Source organism: Pholis gunnellus (genome assembly GCF_910591455.1).
Source record: "Pholis gunnellus genome assembly, chromosome: 6".
In the NCBI taxonomy this organism is placed as follows: domain Eukaryota; kingdom Metazoa; phylum Chordata; class Actinopteri; order Perciformes; family Pholidae; genus Pholis; species Pholis gunnellus.
The window spans coordinates 16,036,276-16,055,257 of NC_136532.1; the positions used below are offsets into that span (position 1 = coordinate 16,036,276).

The 18,982-nt window shown below is 42.6% G+C and overlaps 1 protein-coding gene across 2 annotated transcripts in view; it reads left to right on the forward strand.

Annotated features, from left to right (window-relative positions):
• Positions 1-15,193, forward strand: part of tcf7l1b (transcription factor 7 like 1b) — a 31,284-nt gene extending 16,091 nt beyond the window's left edge. The window contains exons 4-12 of one of the 2 annotated variants that reach the window (XM_079162056.1): positions 2,689-2,772; positions 9,759-9,894; positions 10,439-10,541; positions 10,969-11,052; positions 12,834-12,968; positions 13,121-13,283; positions 13,375-13,482; positions 13,687-13,738; positions 14,288-15,193. In XM_079162056.1, the coding sequence (XP_079018182.1) occupies positions 2,689-2,772; positions 9,759-9,894; positions 10,439-10,541; positions 10,969-11,052; positions 12,834-12,968; positions 13,121-13,283; positions 13,375-13,482; positions 13,687-13,738; positions 14,288-14,772 (1,350 nt within the window). In that variant the 3' untranslated portion in view covers positions 14,773-15,193. The remainder of the gene's footprint in view (positions 1-2,688; positions 2,773-9,758; positions 9,895-10,438; positions 10,542-10,968; positions 11,053-12,833; positions 12,969-13,120; positions 13,284-13,374; positions 13,483-13,686; positions 13,739-14,287) is intronic. The other variant, XM_079162057.1, reaches the window with a different exon arrangement.
• Positions 15,194-18,982: the final 3,789 nt, after the last annotated feature.

Genomic DNA, 18,982 nt, shown 5'->3' on the forward strand with positions numbered 1-18,982 from the left:
TGGCATCACTGCCACCTTTGTCGCATCTGGGTCCTGTAAAAGTAGCACATTCTACTGATGTCTATTCTGAGTGTTGGAGGCAGCAAGGAGGGCTGGAAGACAATTAGAGAGCTATGGAAATGGATCAGCTAAACTTCACTTTAGTTACACATTTCTTTCAGTAGTCCGTCCGAGTCTATTTACCAGAGCCTCCAGCTCCCATGCTGAAACAGACATTGCTATGGACCCGACCATATGTCTGTATTTGTTTCTTATAAAATAAGGGCATGTCTAAAGCATCACCAAATGTCCTGCAGTTACATTGATAATAATGTATCTCCTGTCTCCACCTTTTACAACCATTTAATATCACATGTCACAACTATTTTAATCATCCATTTTATGCGCTCGCTATCATTCAGCTGTCCTTACTTTTTTTCTTACGCTTCCCTTGTGGTCTATTTTTTCACTGAGAAAGTTTTTGCTGAGCAGCACGGCCCACACGTCCTCGCCTTTTGTTTCCTGAAACAACTCATAGACCCAAACACCCTCCCTCTCTCCCTCTCTCCCTCTGTCCCTCTCATGTGTTGGTGAGTGGTGTGCTGCTGTTGTCTGGACTGGAGCTAATGTGACAGTGTGCGGCTGGCATTACCTGGCTGGGTGTTTCAGGGAGTGTGTGAACAGTTGCTCCATAGGGCATGCTGGCAATTAAAAGAAAAGTAGGCGCTCAGTAAAAAAAAGTGCCTGGGGGCATGTTCCTCAGTCCTGGCAGAAGCTGTCAAATAAGGGATGGATTGGGTGGGAGAGCCGGGGTGGGCACGGCAGGGCAAGACCAAACGCTCACAATAGCGCTCGTTTCATTTGTGGAAGGACTCATGATTGACATAGATTAGACAGAGAAAACTGCATTGTTTTGGATTTTTTCTCCTGAGAGCAGCATTCATTAGGCGCCATGCACACAGCAGAGTAAAGTTTCAATAGCAGCCTCTAAAAGCAACTGCCTCCTGACAGTTGTATGGACTTGGGCCCATTAGTTGGAACTTACGATTCAGCCTTGAGCAGTATAGTGAAAATGAAGAGGGCTGATGTCAACTCCAAGAATTTTCCCCCCTTTTCGAAGGGAAAAAGGGTCCCCTTCCCCCTGCCTCGGTCTCTGTTGGACCCCAGCTGTCAGGAAACAATACCCTCTGCCTGCTCCGACAAACTCATTCCTGAAAATGTTTTTTTTTCCCTCCTCTCCCTTTTCCCCCTCCTGCTATAATGTCTTTTCCATTTTTAAACCACAGCCATCCAAGCTTCCTTCCTCCTTACAAACCCTGAGTGATGAATGAAGTTTTAAAAATCAGAACCTGAATGCGTGACTCCTCCAGTTTGCTTGTTTGTCATAATTTATCCCGCAACAACTTTTGAAAAGCAGACAAAGCTTTGCATATATTCTTTAACTGCTTTTAGCAGTCATTTTTTAAATGTCAGATACTATTTATTATCTTCTCCATTCATCAGATGTTTGCTATGGGTGGACACCAAACTGTTTGTGCGTAGGAATTCACGAGCGCAACGCTATTTAAGTAAAAATGACTTTATACATTGTAGAATAATAACAGGATGCATGGGAAGATTGTGTAATCGCAACTTCCAGACAGAATTTATAACCCATAATATGTTCCCATGCACAAACGGCATTTTATTAAATGTACTCTGACACCTTTATGTCTCTGCACTACATGGGCCTGGATGAGCCAAATTTAACCTATAATATATAAAACCCTTTTAATTAATTTGAAATTGTACCAGTCCAGAGAGAAAATCCACATGCATGACAAGCTGCTGTGTCCGGTATTTAAACTGATTTATAAACCAGATGTTTGCGCCGTGCTTTTGGAGCTCTGGCTTCATGCTATGTCCATTGCTGGAGGAAGAAAAAAAAAATGCTCAGCTTGTTGTATGAAGCAGTAAATCACAAAACTTCTCCTCGCGTACACATAGCTCTAACTCTGTGGCACAGCGGCGAAGGAACGGGCGGCGGGAATACGGGGGAAATCTTTGTAACGTGAGAAAAAAAAAAAGAGGGAAAGCAAACACTTACACAACACTTTGTGATAACTTTGATACATGTGTGAAAAGTAGTGATACTGAATGGAGGAGGGACTATTTTCAGGGTCAAAAGGCCAAACCAATGGAGACGGGAGTTAGTTTCGAGTCCGCAGCTCAACCTCTTCGCTGCTCTGTAAGTGGGGCTTCCTTCCAGCTGTCTCTTCCCACCCGCTCAGCGACGGGCGCCCACAGCTGGCCTCTTGTTTTTCCTTGACAAACGGCAATTTCACAGTCCTCCACCAGCCCGTTGTGTTCACATCGCTCTCCCTGCTCTACCCCGTGCCAGAAATCACTGTCTGACTCCAGCAGCGGTGTGGGTCTGGTACAGGTGTCTGCTGGAGATCTTTGCGGGCTTGACGCCATTCATACTTCTTTTGCATGCTTCAGCCCCTTCAGTTGAGCAACAGTAAATATTAGAGAGTTTTGTCTCTCTCTTTTTTGTTTTTGCAAAATAAAGCCTTCGGTTTTACATTTTGTTCTCTTCATTATGTCTTTTTTGGAATGCATTCTGTTAAATCTTGTGTATTTGATGTTTTTATCTCTGTGTACAGTATGTTTTCCCTGCCAAATGTTTGGTTGTGTTATATAAGTCTGCTCCTTTTCTGTCACCCGCAGTACCTGCAGATGAAATGGCCTCTTTTGGACGTTCCTGGATCTGCAGGACTAAAAGACTCCCGTTCTCCAACTCCGGGGCATTTAGTAAGTAGACACTCAAAACAAAATATAGTTTTGACTATGGAGTGTGCTAGAAAAAAGTGTGTTTGACCAAAGAGCACCATGGCTGATAAGAAGAGGGAGAAAAAAAATGTATAATAATGTCCACATCAAAATTTCACACACCAAATAACTGTGTGAACACCAGCAGTGTCCAACCACTTTCCCACCCTTATTTTATGGCACTAATAGGATGTTTCCTCCAGGCTACATCCTACGGGACATTAACTTAATTATCAAACAAATAATGCTAACTTACTGGAGCAATCAGTTTACTGGAAAAAAGGCTTTAATCAAACAGTCACCATTATGTGGTAATTCGCAATAACAAAGTTATAGTGTTCATGTAAATATACTGGCTCCCATCCATCCATGCACAGCCTCCCCCACAACCCCTATAGCACCCGCAGGAAAACTGCTGAACAGTCTGTCTGCCTTTTACCACAAAAACTCCATAAATCTCTCAAGTTCGAACCTCCTTGCCATTCTTGAATTTTCCCACACAGGTGTGAACTAGTCATCACGGTGTCTCACTCTGGTTAGACAATGCGGGGCCTCAGCAGACCTGTTTGGTTTGTGGCTTCACTGACGGATGTGTGTTTGAGATTGAAAACATTAGATAACATGAGCATCTATCTGGCATCTCACCTGCTTGATTGTATCAGGGCGTTTTTTTTTAGTTCGGGGAGTCATATTAAGCAGTGCATGGAGCAGAAAGCCACTGTCACCACACTGTAGTAAATACAGCCGTTGATACTCAGCCCCTTGACCTTACTTATCCTGGCTAGATGTGCTCGCTGAGTTTGTGGTTGATTCGTTGGATCCCATAAACGCAGCGATGCACATGATAAAGTCTTCATTGAGCGCAGTCAATGGGACATTGTTGTGATGGGACGGAGTTTGCTCATGGGAATCCAGGACTGACTTAAGTCTCACTAGAAACCAATTAAATATATTTATTAGAATAAATGCTGACCTGGCAGTGACCCTGTTGATTTTATCTGTGAGACACAGCAGCTACTGTGTGGAGTTTTGTTGCAGAAAACGGATTTTGAGCAGCTTAGACAATGTGTGATTTAATGAAATCCGTGAATCTACAATGTAGGGAGACAGAATTAAGAGGAAAAAGTCCTAACAGTGAGTACGATAATAGCAGTTGAATTTGAAGGAAATGAAAGCACTTTGACTGAGGTTGAGTTCTCCTTTTGGATTGTTTCTGTTCTGTCCTTCAGTGGTTGCTGCTACTTTTTATGTGGCTCTGTGTTGGTGTGTTTTTTTTTTTTGCTTGGCCTTCATCTCTTTGAACGTCATTAATCCTGAAACGTCGATACAGAAAGACACATTGTAGAAGACTGAGAATGTGAGGAATCCAACTGTTTTGTGGGAGAAATGTTACTCGCATCATCGGAATAATAAGTAGCCTTCCCCTTTGTGTGCTTAAATATGTACTTTCCTCAAGTCTGCAACATTTTTCCTTTTGTTGCATGCAATTACATGTATTTTAGATGCTTTCATGTCTGCACATAGGAACATATAAATACCTATACAGGTTCTTCATCGTTGTTAGCATGGAAAGAGGCTTCTTTGTATCTTGGTTTTCAAAGTAAAGTCGATACTGTGTGCTATTTCTTATCATTTTATTATTTTTTATTGCAATTGAATAGCACAGCTCTAATAAATGTGCAGTCCAAGGCCAAAGATTGCAAATGAAACACTTAATTTGGCTGAAAAACAATATGGGATGACATTGGTGTCTTAGAACTCGTGCAACGCTTTCATTTTAAAGCAGTATAAAAGGCAGGGAAGTTCATTGAAAGTGTATTATTAGTTTTCAGCATGTGAACTAAAAGAGGAAGTTGCCGTGCTTGATCTGGTGACCTGTGAGCAGAGGGTCATTTGATGAGTGGTGGGAAACACTAATACCGGGTGCGGTGTACCCTGGGCATAGAGGATAGGGAGTGAAACACCCTGCTGTGGCCTTACCCCCCACTCTGGGCCAGGAGCCCACATGCCCCTCTGGTGTGCTGCTGCTGACAGGGAGCCAGGCTGATTATGTGCTCATTACTCCAGCCGAGGAGAGAGTGGAAGAGTGGGAGGGGAGCAGCAGGCTGGCTCCCCAGGCCTGCAGGCTCCCCAGGCCCCAACACTGCACTAATGAGAGCAGGGGGAGCGGATGGGCACACATGGGGGGCCAGGGATTACTGCCCAGGGCCAAGAGGAGCCAGAGAGAGAGAGACCCGAGGAGAGGAGACACCAGCAGGGACTCCTGGAGCAGACCTGTAGTCCTGCAGTCATTCTGCAAGCATGTGTTAAATCTGACATCGTTGTTTTGCTTTTATGATGGACCGTCATGGTTTGGAATATCTGTCAAGATTTGCTTGCAGGCACATGTATATCTTATATTTTTATATGCATGTCAACTATTCAATAATGTTCGTGTACTGAAAAGGTCTAGTAGTTACAGACCTGCTCAGTCAAGTTTCTTTGCAGATTAATAAATCATCCACTGGCGAGCCTCCGCTTGAAGACGATTTTTGGTGAATGATGTCATCTCTAGCATTCCCACATATGCCTACAGAGGTTAATGATTTATTTGTTGGTAAACTGAAATTGCGGTGATATTTCTTCTAATTCTGGCAATTTGGACCGAGATAAGAGGATGTTAAGTAGAAATGAGAGTGTTCGGTGGGTACCAAAGTCCAGGGAAAGACCATCCTGTCACTGTGCAGATTGGGTCCATAAGGCCTGTATGCTAATCAGAGCCTGCTCTGGCCTGAGATCCTCAATTATTCAACAGGCAGGTTTGTTTAGCATTCAGTTGGTATTGCTTTTGGTAGTAATGGTGGTGCTGGTGTGGTGGGAGGACTGGGAAGACGGGAGCAAGCTTTTCCTACACACACACACACACACACATGTACATGCACACACAAATACGCGCAGCACCCCAAAACCCCCACATAGACCCCTGTGTTCAGAGGGCTGCCTCTTCATGAATAATACATCAAAGGCGCTGCAGGGCCAGGTGATGCAGTATTGGGAACATGTCAGCCCATCACTAGTGGCCGAGCTGGACCAGAGAGAAGCAGAGCAGAGGAGAGGAGAGGAGAGGAGAGGAGAGGAGAGGAGAGGAGAGGAGAAGACGAGGTGGTGCTACTGTCTGAATCATGTGCGTCTCGTACTCATCTTCCACAGCGCACCGATTCACAGTCATTAACACTCTGCTGATAATGATGTCAAGGCTGCGTACCTTCCTCTCTGAGGTCATTCAGTCACTTGCAGTAATTTCTCCATAATGCCTATTCTCCGTGTCATTGCCGACTACACTGACGAGTACTGTTATTCTGGATTAGAAAGAGCTGTGACTCTCTAATGAGGTGTAACTGACCAGGGGTGTCTGTCCCTCAGTTATCAGATCACGGTGCACTCAGTGCTCAAATATGGGCTGATCTTCACTTGATAGGGAGACAAGAATCGCCCTCTTTGTTTCAATATTGTATTAGCGCCGTCTAGAGTAATCAAGGCATCGAGGGACATGGTCCTGTCAGCGTGTCATAAGCCACTTAGTCACAGAATTGTTAAAGTGAATTGAAGTGGGAAGGTTTAGCGCTGCATTCCAGCGATGCTTTTTGTCTTGCTGCGTGTGTCTGATTAAATCTTCAACTGTCAGGTGCTGTATGGCACTTTAAGTAAAGATATTAACTAAAAATCGGCGGGTTTTTTCTCCCATGGAGAGACATATACTTGCTTTCGATCCATATCCTTCCAACAGACCTTTGACTGGGAGTCCGGTGAGATTCTCTCGTTTTGCATTAGGCAGTGAACAACCGGGATCCATCATGAAATCAAAGGCTTTGGGAGGATTGAACTGAATACTGATCTGAGGTCTGCAGTCCTGCTGGGCCACTGCAGAGACAAGCTCCTCTTCAGAAATGAGAAAAGGAACCAGTGCTTTGATTCCATTCAAACTCTGAAACCAAGAGAATTTAGGATTTAGAATTGATCTGTCAGTTTACAAATATTTATTACCACGCTAGTTCCCTGTCCATGTTTGTGTCTATATATGCTGTGCTGATTGTGTTAAGAGCTCTCCCAATTTATTTAATTACCACTGGGGATATTCGCTCTAGTAATATGACGCCGCTCTGCTCTGTATTATTTTAAGCTAAAATATTACTCCCGTTGACCCATTCAGAGTCGCTCACCAGACGCAAAGCACACGTTGCCTGTGATGAATGGCATAGTTTGGAGTGGTTGATTTTAGAGACATACGACACGGTCAGTCCCCTCTCACGTCCGCTTCCTGTTGGCGTTGACAAACAAGGCTTGGATTTCTCAGCATGCCAGGCATTCTTTTCACCCTGTCTTTCCTGGAGTTTTGAAAGGCCTCTGAGCCTCCCACCCAGAATCACCGAGCATAAAGACACACAAAGCTGCGGGGTTATTCAGTTTGTTCTAAGCTCTCTTCCTCATCGGCTGTTTGCCTAGTAATTCAATTCAGATGTGCAGGATCCAAAAACATGTTTGCTTGAATGAAATCCACCCCTCCACCCACTCTGACCAAGGACTGTGCTTTTCTTAGCGCCGTTCCAAGTTGGACAGCCAAGCGAGGTACTGCCACCTCGGCCTTTTAGCTTCAAACCCTCTTAAGAGACAGACATCTTTTCTCTGCACCGGCTCAGCAACTTTTTGCTGTTTTTTTTTCTCCTTTAAAACTTCCTGTTACTATGTCCAATCCACTCTTAAGACCAGTTCTGGGTGTTTTTACTTGCTCGTTGAGAGGTATGCACCACTGCAGACCTGTTTACAACAAGCACGTCTATGTAAAGAGCATGATTTCTATCTGCCGATGTAGATACCATCTGGTTCCAGGTTGCCCTTTATCCGTCCTATCACGTAGATGTTGTTTATATTTAAAACACGGCTCATGTTCCTTGTGGTTTCCTTATTACACTTTGCTTGTGGATCATGAAACCAGACGTATGAAGCTCTCATGGGCTAGAGGAATATTACCTCTACACATAAAGCAAGTCAAAGAAGGCATTGATTCGTTAGTGTTTGGTTTAATTCATGATTGAGCCATTAGTCTAGTTTTTCAATTTCACAAAACCACATGTTATGCTCTCAGAGCTCTGGAGAACTTAATGCATTTAAATTAGTAAAGAAAACGTATGCAGATTTTGATATATATCATTCAAAAATGTTCTGATTTAAGAAGAGGAATTTGCTCTGGCAGGTAGGATACAGTTCAGGATAGTTTTGCATATGTGCAACCTGCATACTCCATTTTTCTCCACATTTTGTGGGGCTGCTGAACGGAAAGACAGCCCGGAGTTAAAACTAGTGCCTTCAAACTTAGAAATATGTGTAGAGCACACGATTGGTGTATTCCAGGATATGAATAATTAATAGGCATCATTTCAAATTCTCACTGAAGTGCTTCCCAAAATGTGTTGGCACCCAGGTCTAGAGGTCTCAAACAGCCCTCACAATATATGGAGAATTCAGGCATATTGTACATTAAGTAGAACAACAAAGCACAACTCAAATATACATGACATGTGGGACCTGGGATTTCAACCTAGCAGGTCAACGCTTTTTCTGCCATGAAGCTTCATCAAAGCCTTCTCCGTGTTGTGTGAAATTGTGTTCTCTGTGCATCATCATATGCATTGACCTTATATGCTCTTAAGTCTGGAGAAACCAAAAAAAGTCCTGAGCAAAGTGATCTTAACATAGCCATGTTTAACAAACAGTAAATATTTTCCTCACTCCACCTGGTATTAACAGAATCAAAGCGCGCTTTAGACACGGGAGAAACCAATTTGCTAAAGATTTAAAAGGAGGAAAAAGGTTGGACCTTCCTTTTTAAAAAGAAAAAAAAAAAAAAAGTAGCGGAAAAAAAGCAACGATTTGGAACAATTCTTAGCAGCGTGAAGCAAGAGAGTGTACAGAAGTCTCAATGCAAACCTTGTTCCCCAGCAGACCACGTTGGAGAGAGACGAGAGGTTGAGAAGGGGGTGGGGAGGGATATTGAAGAAAGGTTAGCCTAGAGGAACAAGACTCCTTTCTCCCCCCCCCACCCCCCTCCACCCCTTGACCCTCCCATGTGACAAGTTGAGCCAACAAGTGCTCTATTCAGCCAGGCAGCCAGGGGAAATGACTGCGAGGCTGAGCGCTGCCTAATGAAAGTAGAGACGCTGGTTATTATTATTGTCTTCATTATCCTCGTCGTAGCCGCAACGCCGGTCAGTTCTCGGCTAGTTTTCTGTGCGTTAAGTACTGTTAAAATAGCTAAGAGAGCCACGCTGCATGCTAAAGGAAGTTCCATCTTTCTGTTCTTCACCACTTATCTGAAGTTATACAGAACTTTCAGTGTTTTTCTTACATCAGGGTCATCTGCAGTGTAACGTGGCAGTGTAATCCACCCATGGGCGTCTGCGTCTTCCCATCAAGTGACTGCCGTGAGACAGAGTGGGAGATGATGTCTCCACTTGTTCATGGGTATTCAGTTAAACTTAGCCGGTTTGTGTTTGTTTGGGGCTCACTGGTGTGACTTTTGGACTCGGTAGCACCGTTGTTTTTCTTGTTGGACTGAACAAACAGTTCTCTCCTCAGCTAAATGACCATAATGGTCTTGGCATGGGTCTGCAGGGCTTTTTAGTGTTCCTTGGTGCCGGTCCAGATTGCATCACAGGGCCGGTCACACGCACAGACTGATGTTATGTTTACCGTAGAGGGCATTCACACATGATGGACTATTTACAGCATGCGTTTCTTTTGAACAATGGGCAACAGAAATCATGTGCGGTATCCACTGTGGGATAGTTATATGCTCGTTTCAGCCAAAGGCATACTAGCTTTGATGGATTACATTCACTATCTTTTAAATGTTATGTGTCAGACACTCGTTACACATTTGTCACCTCCTGCTCATAACTTCTTTGTGTCTGTTCTTCTCTCGTCATTAACAGTCCAATAAAGTCCCAGTGGTGCAGCATGCCCACCATGTCCACCCACTGACACCCCTCATCACCTACAGCAATGAACACTTCTCCCCCGGCACGCCGCCATCACACCTTTCCCCGGAGATCCTCGACCCAAAGACAGGTAATTTGTCATAGATGGACGTTGATTCACTTCACTGTACACTGTAGCTGTTAAAGTGATATTCCACATAAAATCTGTGAGAGGCTTTAGTCAACTTAAATTCATGTCAGTTACGATGAGTCCAAATAATTACCACTTGTCGCAGTTGAAAAGAAGTATCGAATTATCCACAGCAACCAGGAGGCCGGCACTGAATGGGCCCAAACGAAGGCACGCTAATGAGCTCAATAGGGTCATGAAGGGAACAGCATGTAAAGACACATTTTTGGAAAAAAAACGGTTTTAGTTTGGAAAGTACTGAACAAGTTTCTATAGACGTTTTGTCTTTTTTTCACCTTGAAAACTGGTCACTATTGGAAACACCAAAGTGAATCCACCAGAGCTGCTGTACTCTGCAGGCAGATAGATTTGCAAGGAGCATCAAAAGTATGGCAATCATTTTCAGAGATGTTAGATATTGTTTAAAATATGTAAATAGCATGTCACCTCAGCAGGTATACGCTGCATTTTAAAAGCATGTGTCCTCTGTCTGTGGCTCCTGCAGGTATTCCTCGGACACCTCACCCGTCAGAGCTCTCTCCATACTACCCGCTGTCTCCTGGTGCTGTTGGTTCCATCGCACACCCTCTGGGCTGGTTCATGCAACAGTAAGTCACTTTTATTCTCAGCTGTCCACTCAGCCAGATGTGTTTTGTTCTTAGTTACAAATCACGCCACAGTTAAAGTACTGATGCTAGCGAATTACCTGTGAGTTCAGATTTAGGAAAGCGCAACAAGATGAAAATGATGACGAGGACACCAAGTTTGTTTAAAGTGATGTCTTATTTTTATGCTCTGTCGTCTAAGTGCAGGAGCACCATATCTCTACAATGGCAAACGTTTTTACATTTGAGTTCACCAGGAGGAATTTATGAACATTTATGGGTTCTGCTACGGCTCTCGTAATCAATTGCAACGGCGCTGTTCCACAAGCAGGGGATTTGAGTTGATGAGTAGAGGATTAGTGCTGGTGGGTTAGCTGTCAGCTGTGTTTGATCCACCTCACACCTCACTCTCTCTCCCTCTGTCTCCCAGGCAGGGCCAGCCCATGTACTCCATCCCTCCGGGGGGATTCCGTCACCCCTATCCAGCGCTAGCAATGAATGCATCCATGTCCAGGTGAGCGGATCATGTTCGGCAACACCCCCCCACCCTCCCAAAGGGAGACATCGAATATCTGCTGCTTCCATGACATGCTGTAATCACATTTCTCTTGCTCTCTATGCCAGCCTTTTTAAACAAGTAGTAAAAGAAATGGCTGGTGTGCATCTTTAAACTCTAATTGTCTACAACTTTTTTGGCAACAATTTACAGAAATAGCACAAGTCTTACTTGGAATAAAACACTTGCAGCTGTGTCAGGACTGCAAAGGGATATGAAGTTTGAAGTCTATCACAGACAAGGTTAGCTTCTTAACTAGAGGGAAGGCATTATTGGCATTCAGTACTCCTCTCCTGTCTTTTCTCCCTGAGCTAAACTTCTGTGGTCAAGCCAATGTTCTGAGCCACTCCACAACACACACACACACACATACCGCAGAGATGAAAGGGCTGAGAATCAATACGGACAAATCAAAGCTCATCTGAACCTACATGTCCAATCAGACTAAACTCTCTGACCCTCTTTCAAAATTGGAAAGATTTGTAGCGAGCCTTCCGGTCTTCGTATGAGATTAAATATTCAGAAGGGTCTCTGTGATCAATAGGATGTGTAGTTTCATCCTGAGACGGACCTCACAACAATCAAAACACACCTCACAGATGTTTTTACAGTATTTCATTCGTTATTTGTTATTTATACATTGGAATTGTGATTTTGCAATAAAAATGAAACAAACAGGAGTAAAAGTAAGAGAAAGACCTAATGGCAACAACAAACTGTAGGTAACATGAATACGACTGCATTGCATGCACGCTAATGGAAGCATTATTTTCAAAATGTGTAACTTGAGTGCATTGGAGCAGCATTGAGATGTTCATCGGGGACTAAGTGGGATGTTTACAGATTTAGTCGGTATAGGTTTATTACCGAGGGGATGAAATGGCACCTCCTTGTTTATACAGCATGAATTATTAAGTGGTACATAGAAAAAATGTTAAATAACGCCACACATCAGCTCTTAATAACAGATATATTATTAGACTTCATGGACTTACATGTTTTTTTATACTTTACTTTAGTTCAGGTTTTACATTCAGTCAGAGAGTAAATATTGAATGAGGATTCAGATTTGAACTATTTTTCTGTGTGAGCATTTTCCACCTGGACTCCAATATTACATGTGCAACAGTTACAAAGGTCTCTATGTATATTAAGTTAAGACTGGGTTGGTCCATACTTGAGTGTATTACTTAAGGTGAAGCTGATGACTCTGGACTGCGAGTACAAGGCTATATTGTGCTCGGTCTCTCATGACAGCCTGTGTGACATGTTAAAATAAGAGGAATTTTCCAATCTAACATTAACCTACGAGTGTGCGATAGAGGGATATGGAGCTTAATCCCCCCTTGTTCATTACAATGCTCCATTGTATTAACAATTGGACATAAAGAGAGACAGTGTGAAGGTGTTCTGTGTGGACGGCTGTCAGAACGCGGTGAGGAAAGTGGTTTCAGGTGTCACGGCCATGCTGTTACCATGGTAACAACACACTCCACTTTTCTCCAGCCATTGCTGAATAAAGGGGCTTTTGAAAAAGTCTCTATTTCAACAAGCAAGCATGTAACTCATTGTGTGCATGAATTTAGTCCAGACTGACGCAGTAGGCAGAGTGGATTTCACCCGGAGGTGAAGGCCGAGCGGTTATGTGCCCCAAGCTAGCTGAGCCTCTTCTCGACAGGTTAACAGAGGTCTGCTGTTAACCCAGACTCTTAAAATGTTGAATCCTGTTGCCCTCACAGCTTGGTGTCCAGCCGTTTCTCCCCTCACATGGTGTCTTCTCCGCACGGCCTCCACCAGACCGGCATTCCCCATCCCGCCATCGTCTCCCCGGCTATCAAACAGGAGCCCTGTGACATGAGCCCCTCAATGCACGCGTAAGAACGTTTAAAGAAAAAGTCTCTCATTGTATCAAAACCTGCTTACGTTGCCGCACAATATTTCCCCTTGTTTGCTATAATTCACCAGCACCTCTCATCAGCTCACAGTTTAATAACAGCATATTTTTTTTTTCACGTTTTTGGATTAGCAGGAAATCTCCAGTTCCTCCCAAAAAAGAAGAGGACAAGAGGCCTCATATCAAGAAACCTCTGAATGCTTTCATGCTGTATATGAAGGAGATGAGAGCCAAAGTAGTGGCAGAGTGCACTCTGAAAGAGAGCGCTGCCATCAACCAGATCCTTGGAAGACGGGTAAGTAGCATAGAAGGGCATGTGAGATTACAACTCTTGTGTGTTTTAGCAATTCTTTGATATCTTCTGTCTTTTCCATCTCTGTCCACAGTGGCATTCCCTGTCAAGAGAGGAACAAGCCAAATACTATGAGCTGGCCAGAAAAGAGAGGCAACTCCACTCTCAGCTCTACCCAGGGTGGTCAGCAAGGGATAACTATGTAAGTATCACATTTCCATGACCAGCTCCTATATTAATATGTAGAGGAAGTTGGAAACAAGCCCCTTTTTTCTCACCAGACTCAATCAAATATTACTTTATCAGTCATATTACAGTAATCACGCTTTTGTTGTAAGTCAGTGTCATTGAGGGGTTTACTTTCCCTATAAAAACTGTTTTTAACAGAATTGTTTTATCTGTGCAGGGAAAGAGGAAAAAGAGGAAGAGGGACAATAAACCCGACTCGAAACCAGAAGGTAAGGGACCTTTTCTTCCCGACCACCTTGAATAGATTATTTCTTCACAAACTGGAAAGTGTAACCTGCTACACTGAACCTTTATTCTATTATTTGTATCTACCGTTTCTGCATGGATTCTTTTCACCACTAACACTTACTAACGTTTTCCCTGCTTTTATACTTTGACAAGCAGCTTATGAGGTTCAATGCTAATAGTGGCAGGTATGTCTGTTGCTGTGCAGCCAAACCACCTCTGTCATTTGCCCAAAATTAAGAGAGCTTTCCACACAGTGTACATGTTGGCGTAGTGTGTCCTGTTCTTCTATTGCATCATGAATGCATACCATCTGAATATGTTTAACATCATGTTCCACTCACTGTGTTGCAATGTGTTTTCAAGTTGATGTGAACATATCGTGTTTCACAACTTTCACTGCCATCGTCTTCACTGTTTTGATAAACACTTGTTCACTTCTGTCAGCGGGAGCATTGAGGGACATGAACCAGATTTGAAGCCAGCAGCAGATCCATAATTCAGATTCCTCACTTCTCCTTTGTTTCCGCCAGACTTCTCGATAAGAAGCAAGAAGCAGTGCGTGCAGTACCTGCCCTCGGACAAGATGTGCGACAGCCCTGCGTCGTCCCACGGCAGCATGCTCGACTCACCGGCCACTCCCTCTGCAGCCCTGGCCTCCCCGGCTGCTCCTGCCGCCACCCACTCCGAGCAGGCCCAGCCGTTATCGCTCACCACCAAACCGGAGGGACGCATGCACCACCACTTCTCCCTACATGGGAAGGCTTCTGGATCCACATCCTCTTCTTCTTCATCCTCCTCCTCTTCCTCCTCCTCCTCCCATACCCACCTCTCAATCCCACATGGTACTTCAGGTAGCCAGTCGACCACACCCATCCTCACCCGGCCAATCCCCTTCACCTCCCTGCACCCCTCCATGCTTTCCCCCCCTTCCCCTTTCCATCAGGCAGCCCTTCACTCCCATCATGCCCTGTTCCAGTCGCAGCCCCTCTCCTTGGTTACCAAACCAACTGAATGAATTCGCAAAGGCAATTTTCTCCCATTTATTGTGCTGTATATTGCTTTTCCTTAAAATAGGTATTAGAACAGCTTTTTTTCTAAATAATGAAAAGGAAGAAATATTATTGGTCAATATTTGACTATCTCCTTTTCTACAACTCTGAATGAAAACAAAATGTATTTTTTGTAAAGTTTACTGCAGAACTGGTTTCTTTTTGATGCATTTATCCAATGAACCTCTTGTATAAAAGAACCAATGTACATAAAGTTTCTTTATAAAAAACAAAAAGGAACAAAAACACATTTTCTTTTTAGCCAAAACCTGATTAATGTTAGTATTAAGTTGAAGTCATAGTACTGGCCAATAATTGCAGCCCCCTTTTCAATTCACGAGTGTGTGCCCCTTTCTTTGACATGTTAAATAAACATTTGAAATTGTTTCTTAAAATAAATGTCTCTTTTTGTATTTTTGCGTTCTGTCAGCCCATCTTTTTGTCATTTAATAAAGGTTCCTTTAACAAGGTAATGTGGTTTAGATTAATATTCTCATACTAGCGACCACAGTGCATAACAAGTCGCTAACTGCCTTGTGTAGGTGTTACAAATGTAGATTTAATGAGCAGAATAATTTACAGCCACATTCAAATTGAATAAGGGTCCATAACACACCTGCCATTTTTAGTCTTGTGTTCTCCTTTAGTACTATAAAGAACATCTTCATAAAAACCTTGCTGATGGTGGCAGGGACTTTAATGATTAATAAAGCAGAATTAGGCTAACCACACTGGAAAATGAGCGCATGAACCAGAGTAACAAAATTTGAAGCCCAAAATAAATTCAAATAAAAAAATAATAGACGTCTGCTCCTTCTCGGAATATAGCGTCCCACAACAATGACAAAAAAGCAGGTCAGCCTCATCCCAGCACACCAAACCCTGCCTGGGTTCCCTGTTCCTCTTGCACTTTTACTGCATCTTTATTCACCGTTTGGCACACTGCTTAGGATTTAATTAACTCAGAGGTAATGGGATGGAGCCCTAGGGACCTCATTAGGCATTTCAATTAGTGAAAAATACACAAGGTAGGTTACAGTTTTTGGTGGCTTTGGAGATGAGGAGTAGTGCCAGGGATGGACCAATTATGTCAGAGCGGGGGGGGGGGGGCTGGACGAGCCCACTGATGCCCCCCTCCCCCCTCTCCCCACCTACTGACTTAACCAAGATCATACCCACAGGGATATCTGCAGGGCTGGGACAACAGCGTTTGAGCTGATTGGAACATTCAGTATGTTTACATACCAGTAAAGATACATTTCCAGAGAGCGCACCACCAGGCTCATTGGACCAACAGGGCAGTCTGGGTTAATTGGTTTTAAGCTTAGATCCCACAAGAATGATTTCAATATTGTCATAAATATCTGGGATTTTACTGAGATTTAGTGAGCAGATATTATTAATCATTATCTCTTATTTCAAATGGGCTTCTAAAACTACGGACAGGTGTACTGAGGATGTGTTTCGGTTTAGCCCCGTAGAGGCACCAAACTGTCAAGTCTCCCCCGCTCTGTTTTAAGCCATCATTAGCCATAATACATCTTTTCTTATTTGCCGGTCTATCTTACATCATTCCAGGCACAGACCACAGAGTCTCTGGTGCCACGGCTGCCTGCTCCGAGTCACTTCACCAATCTGTCAGTGAAATTACAGGTAATGAGATGTCAAAACAGCCAGCAAATCTGTCTCCTCAAGGCTATACATCCAGTGCAATGTTCAATTCTCCTAAGACAGTACCCTTATTATGAAACTCAGCCCCCAAGTGAATGGCTTCAAATGGGCTGGTTCGTTCCTCCATTAAATACATTCCCCTACCTGTGCTAGCTTACTTTTTAAAATCTTGTGTTTCATATTGAAGAAAATCCCATGAAAACTTTATTCTTGTTATAAAACAATTGGATCGATGGAATTTAATACATAACACATGAGCAAGTAGGATTTTAAAGAATGGCCATTTTTGCTCAGTTTTAAACACAATATCTATTTGAAACAGAATATAAAGTACATAGCTTAAAGTTCCCATGCTCCACTCAAAATGTAACACGCCACTGTTTATCTCTAATAACGTATCTGGTTGCTGCTCCACTCAACATCTGCCATGTAAGCACGAGGTCAAATTTAATACATGTTAATTTTTGCTCATTAAATTCTTCCAATCTCTTGCCAAGGTTCTTTTCTGGGCCTTCCTTTGATCTTGAATTTATTCCAGGTTAACCCTTTGATATTTCACATGCGTAGTAATATTGCACCGAGTACTGTCATTCAATAAGTCACTAAAATTGTTTTAAAAAAAGAACAAAATTTCAACACCGTAAATAAAACAACAGAAACGCACACCTGACAGCACCCTTTAGCCTACATGCATACAAAGAACAAAGGCTGACCCTGATCAAATCAAATCATTGTGTTCTTTAGGTTAACAAGTAGACTATAAAACTAATCACAAAAGGATGATCGTATATCTTCCATTGACTCATGACCTTATATTCCCATTAATAACCGGATGCTGTGCTTGCTTCACATGTGGTTTCTCAAAGTGATATTAATTGATTGTTTCTGTAACATTCACTGAGCTTAGCAATACTCAGCTGGTGTCTTTGTGAAGATAGGTATAGCTGTGAGCTTAAGAACCTCCTTAATGTATTATTCATACCCATTTGACCTTAAAGATGGAAATGCAAATGGTGTCAAGAATGAAAGGGATCATCGGACTTTTTAAATGTCAAATAGCCTGCCACAATTAAGACATATTCATTACAAGAACCCACAGGTCCCCAACACCCAGCTGAGATGTAAAACACCTCCAATTAACATTTTGATGATTATCTCATCTCTTATACTACTGCAAACTTTCAAATCTAATCCCTATAATAATGTTACATATTACTTGTGGCGCTCAGCTGTAAAGTTCAGTGACTTTATGTCAATTATTTTTACTTAATGGTATTTTACTCTCTCGAATAAATACATTTGTAAATCATTAAAAGTTAACACATGCACATAAAGCAATCTGATGTCATGATGTGCTTTTGTCACAGGGTTCTTTCTCAGTTGCAGTGTATATCAATACTGCCATCTGCTGATAAGGTCAAATACTGACACGATCACCTCATGTGGAGTATGTCTGTATCATGTCCGCACCTAACCTGTGGGTGGCAGTAATAACACAAATGTGGTGGATCATTAGGAGAACAAAAAGTGACAAAATAAAATAATAATTACAATTATTAGTATTATTGTAATAACAATATATATGTATGTATTATAACATTTAACTTTTCATTAGTGCTCTCTTTACCGTTACAAGTCCAGGTCAGCCGAATACAATGGGGTGTAAGTACAATAGGAGGATGTCAGCTATACATACAGAATTATCTGTATCTGAATCTGGCCTAAATATTTAGTCTCCCTTTGTTTCCACACATGCCAGACAAATCAAACTAAATAATGCAGCCGTCAAAGTCAAGTCCTATCCTATCCTAATGCCAAGATTAAAACACAAATAGCTTGAGTCAGCTGGCTCAAACCAGATCAAACATGCTTGAAATGTACTTACAGAGATATGTGCAGCAGGTATGAAGGAAAGGTGCAGTTTTTGAAAAGGGGAAGAGGATCCTCTACCTTTCCCTTTAGCTTCCTAGTTTTTTAAAGACAGGTGTGATGTATTCTAGCTTTGTGCACAGCTGGTTCAAAACACGTCAACGACTGGCCACAGGCGTAAAAAGTGTAACTTTAAGTGTAACTCTCAACGTAATGACATTTTTCATAACTGCGACACTAAATATGTGTTGCAGTAGCTTTTCTTAGGACTTTTCCTTTCCTAAGTGTAATGTAACTTGCATTTTTAGATGCAGTAAAGTAATGTCAATATCTCATTTCAACTCCAATTGGAATCAGTTAAAAAAATAATTTAGAATGAGTTAAAAGCACAACTGCACAATCTATTCATTCAACAAACTAAATTAGATTGTACTGCAGAAGACGTTTGTTTTTCCTGTATGCATGGCCACATTTGTCTACACTACATTTACCTGCTTTTCCTGTTATTCTAGCTCTCCTACGCATCACTGCGGTGTAACACAGAGCCCTGTAGTGGCGCCACTCAGCCTTCTGGTGGCGCTAAAGCGCACCGCTGTGTTTCCCACTCTGCAGAAGAAGAGCAGGTTTGTACACGGA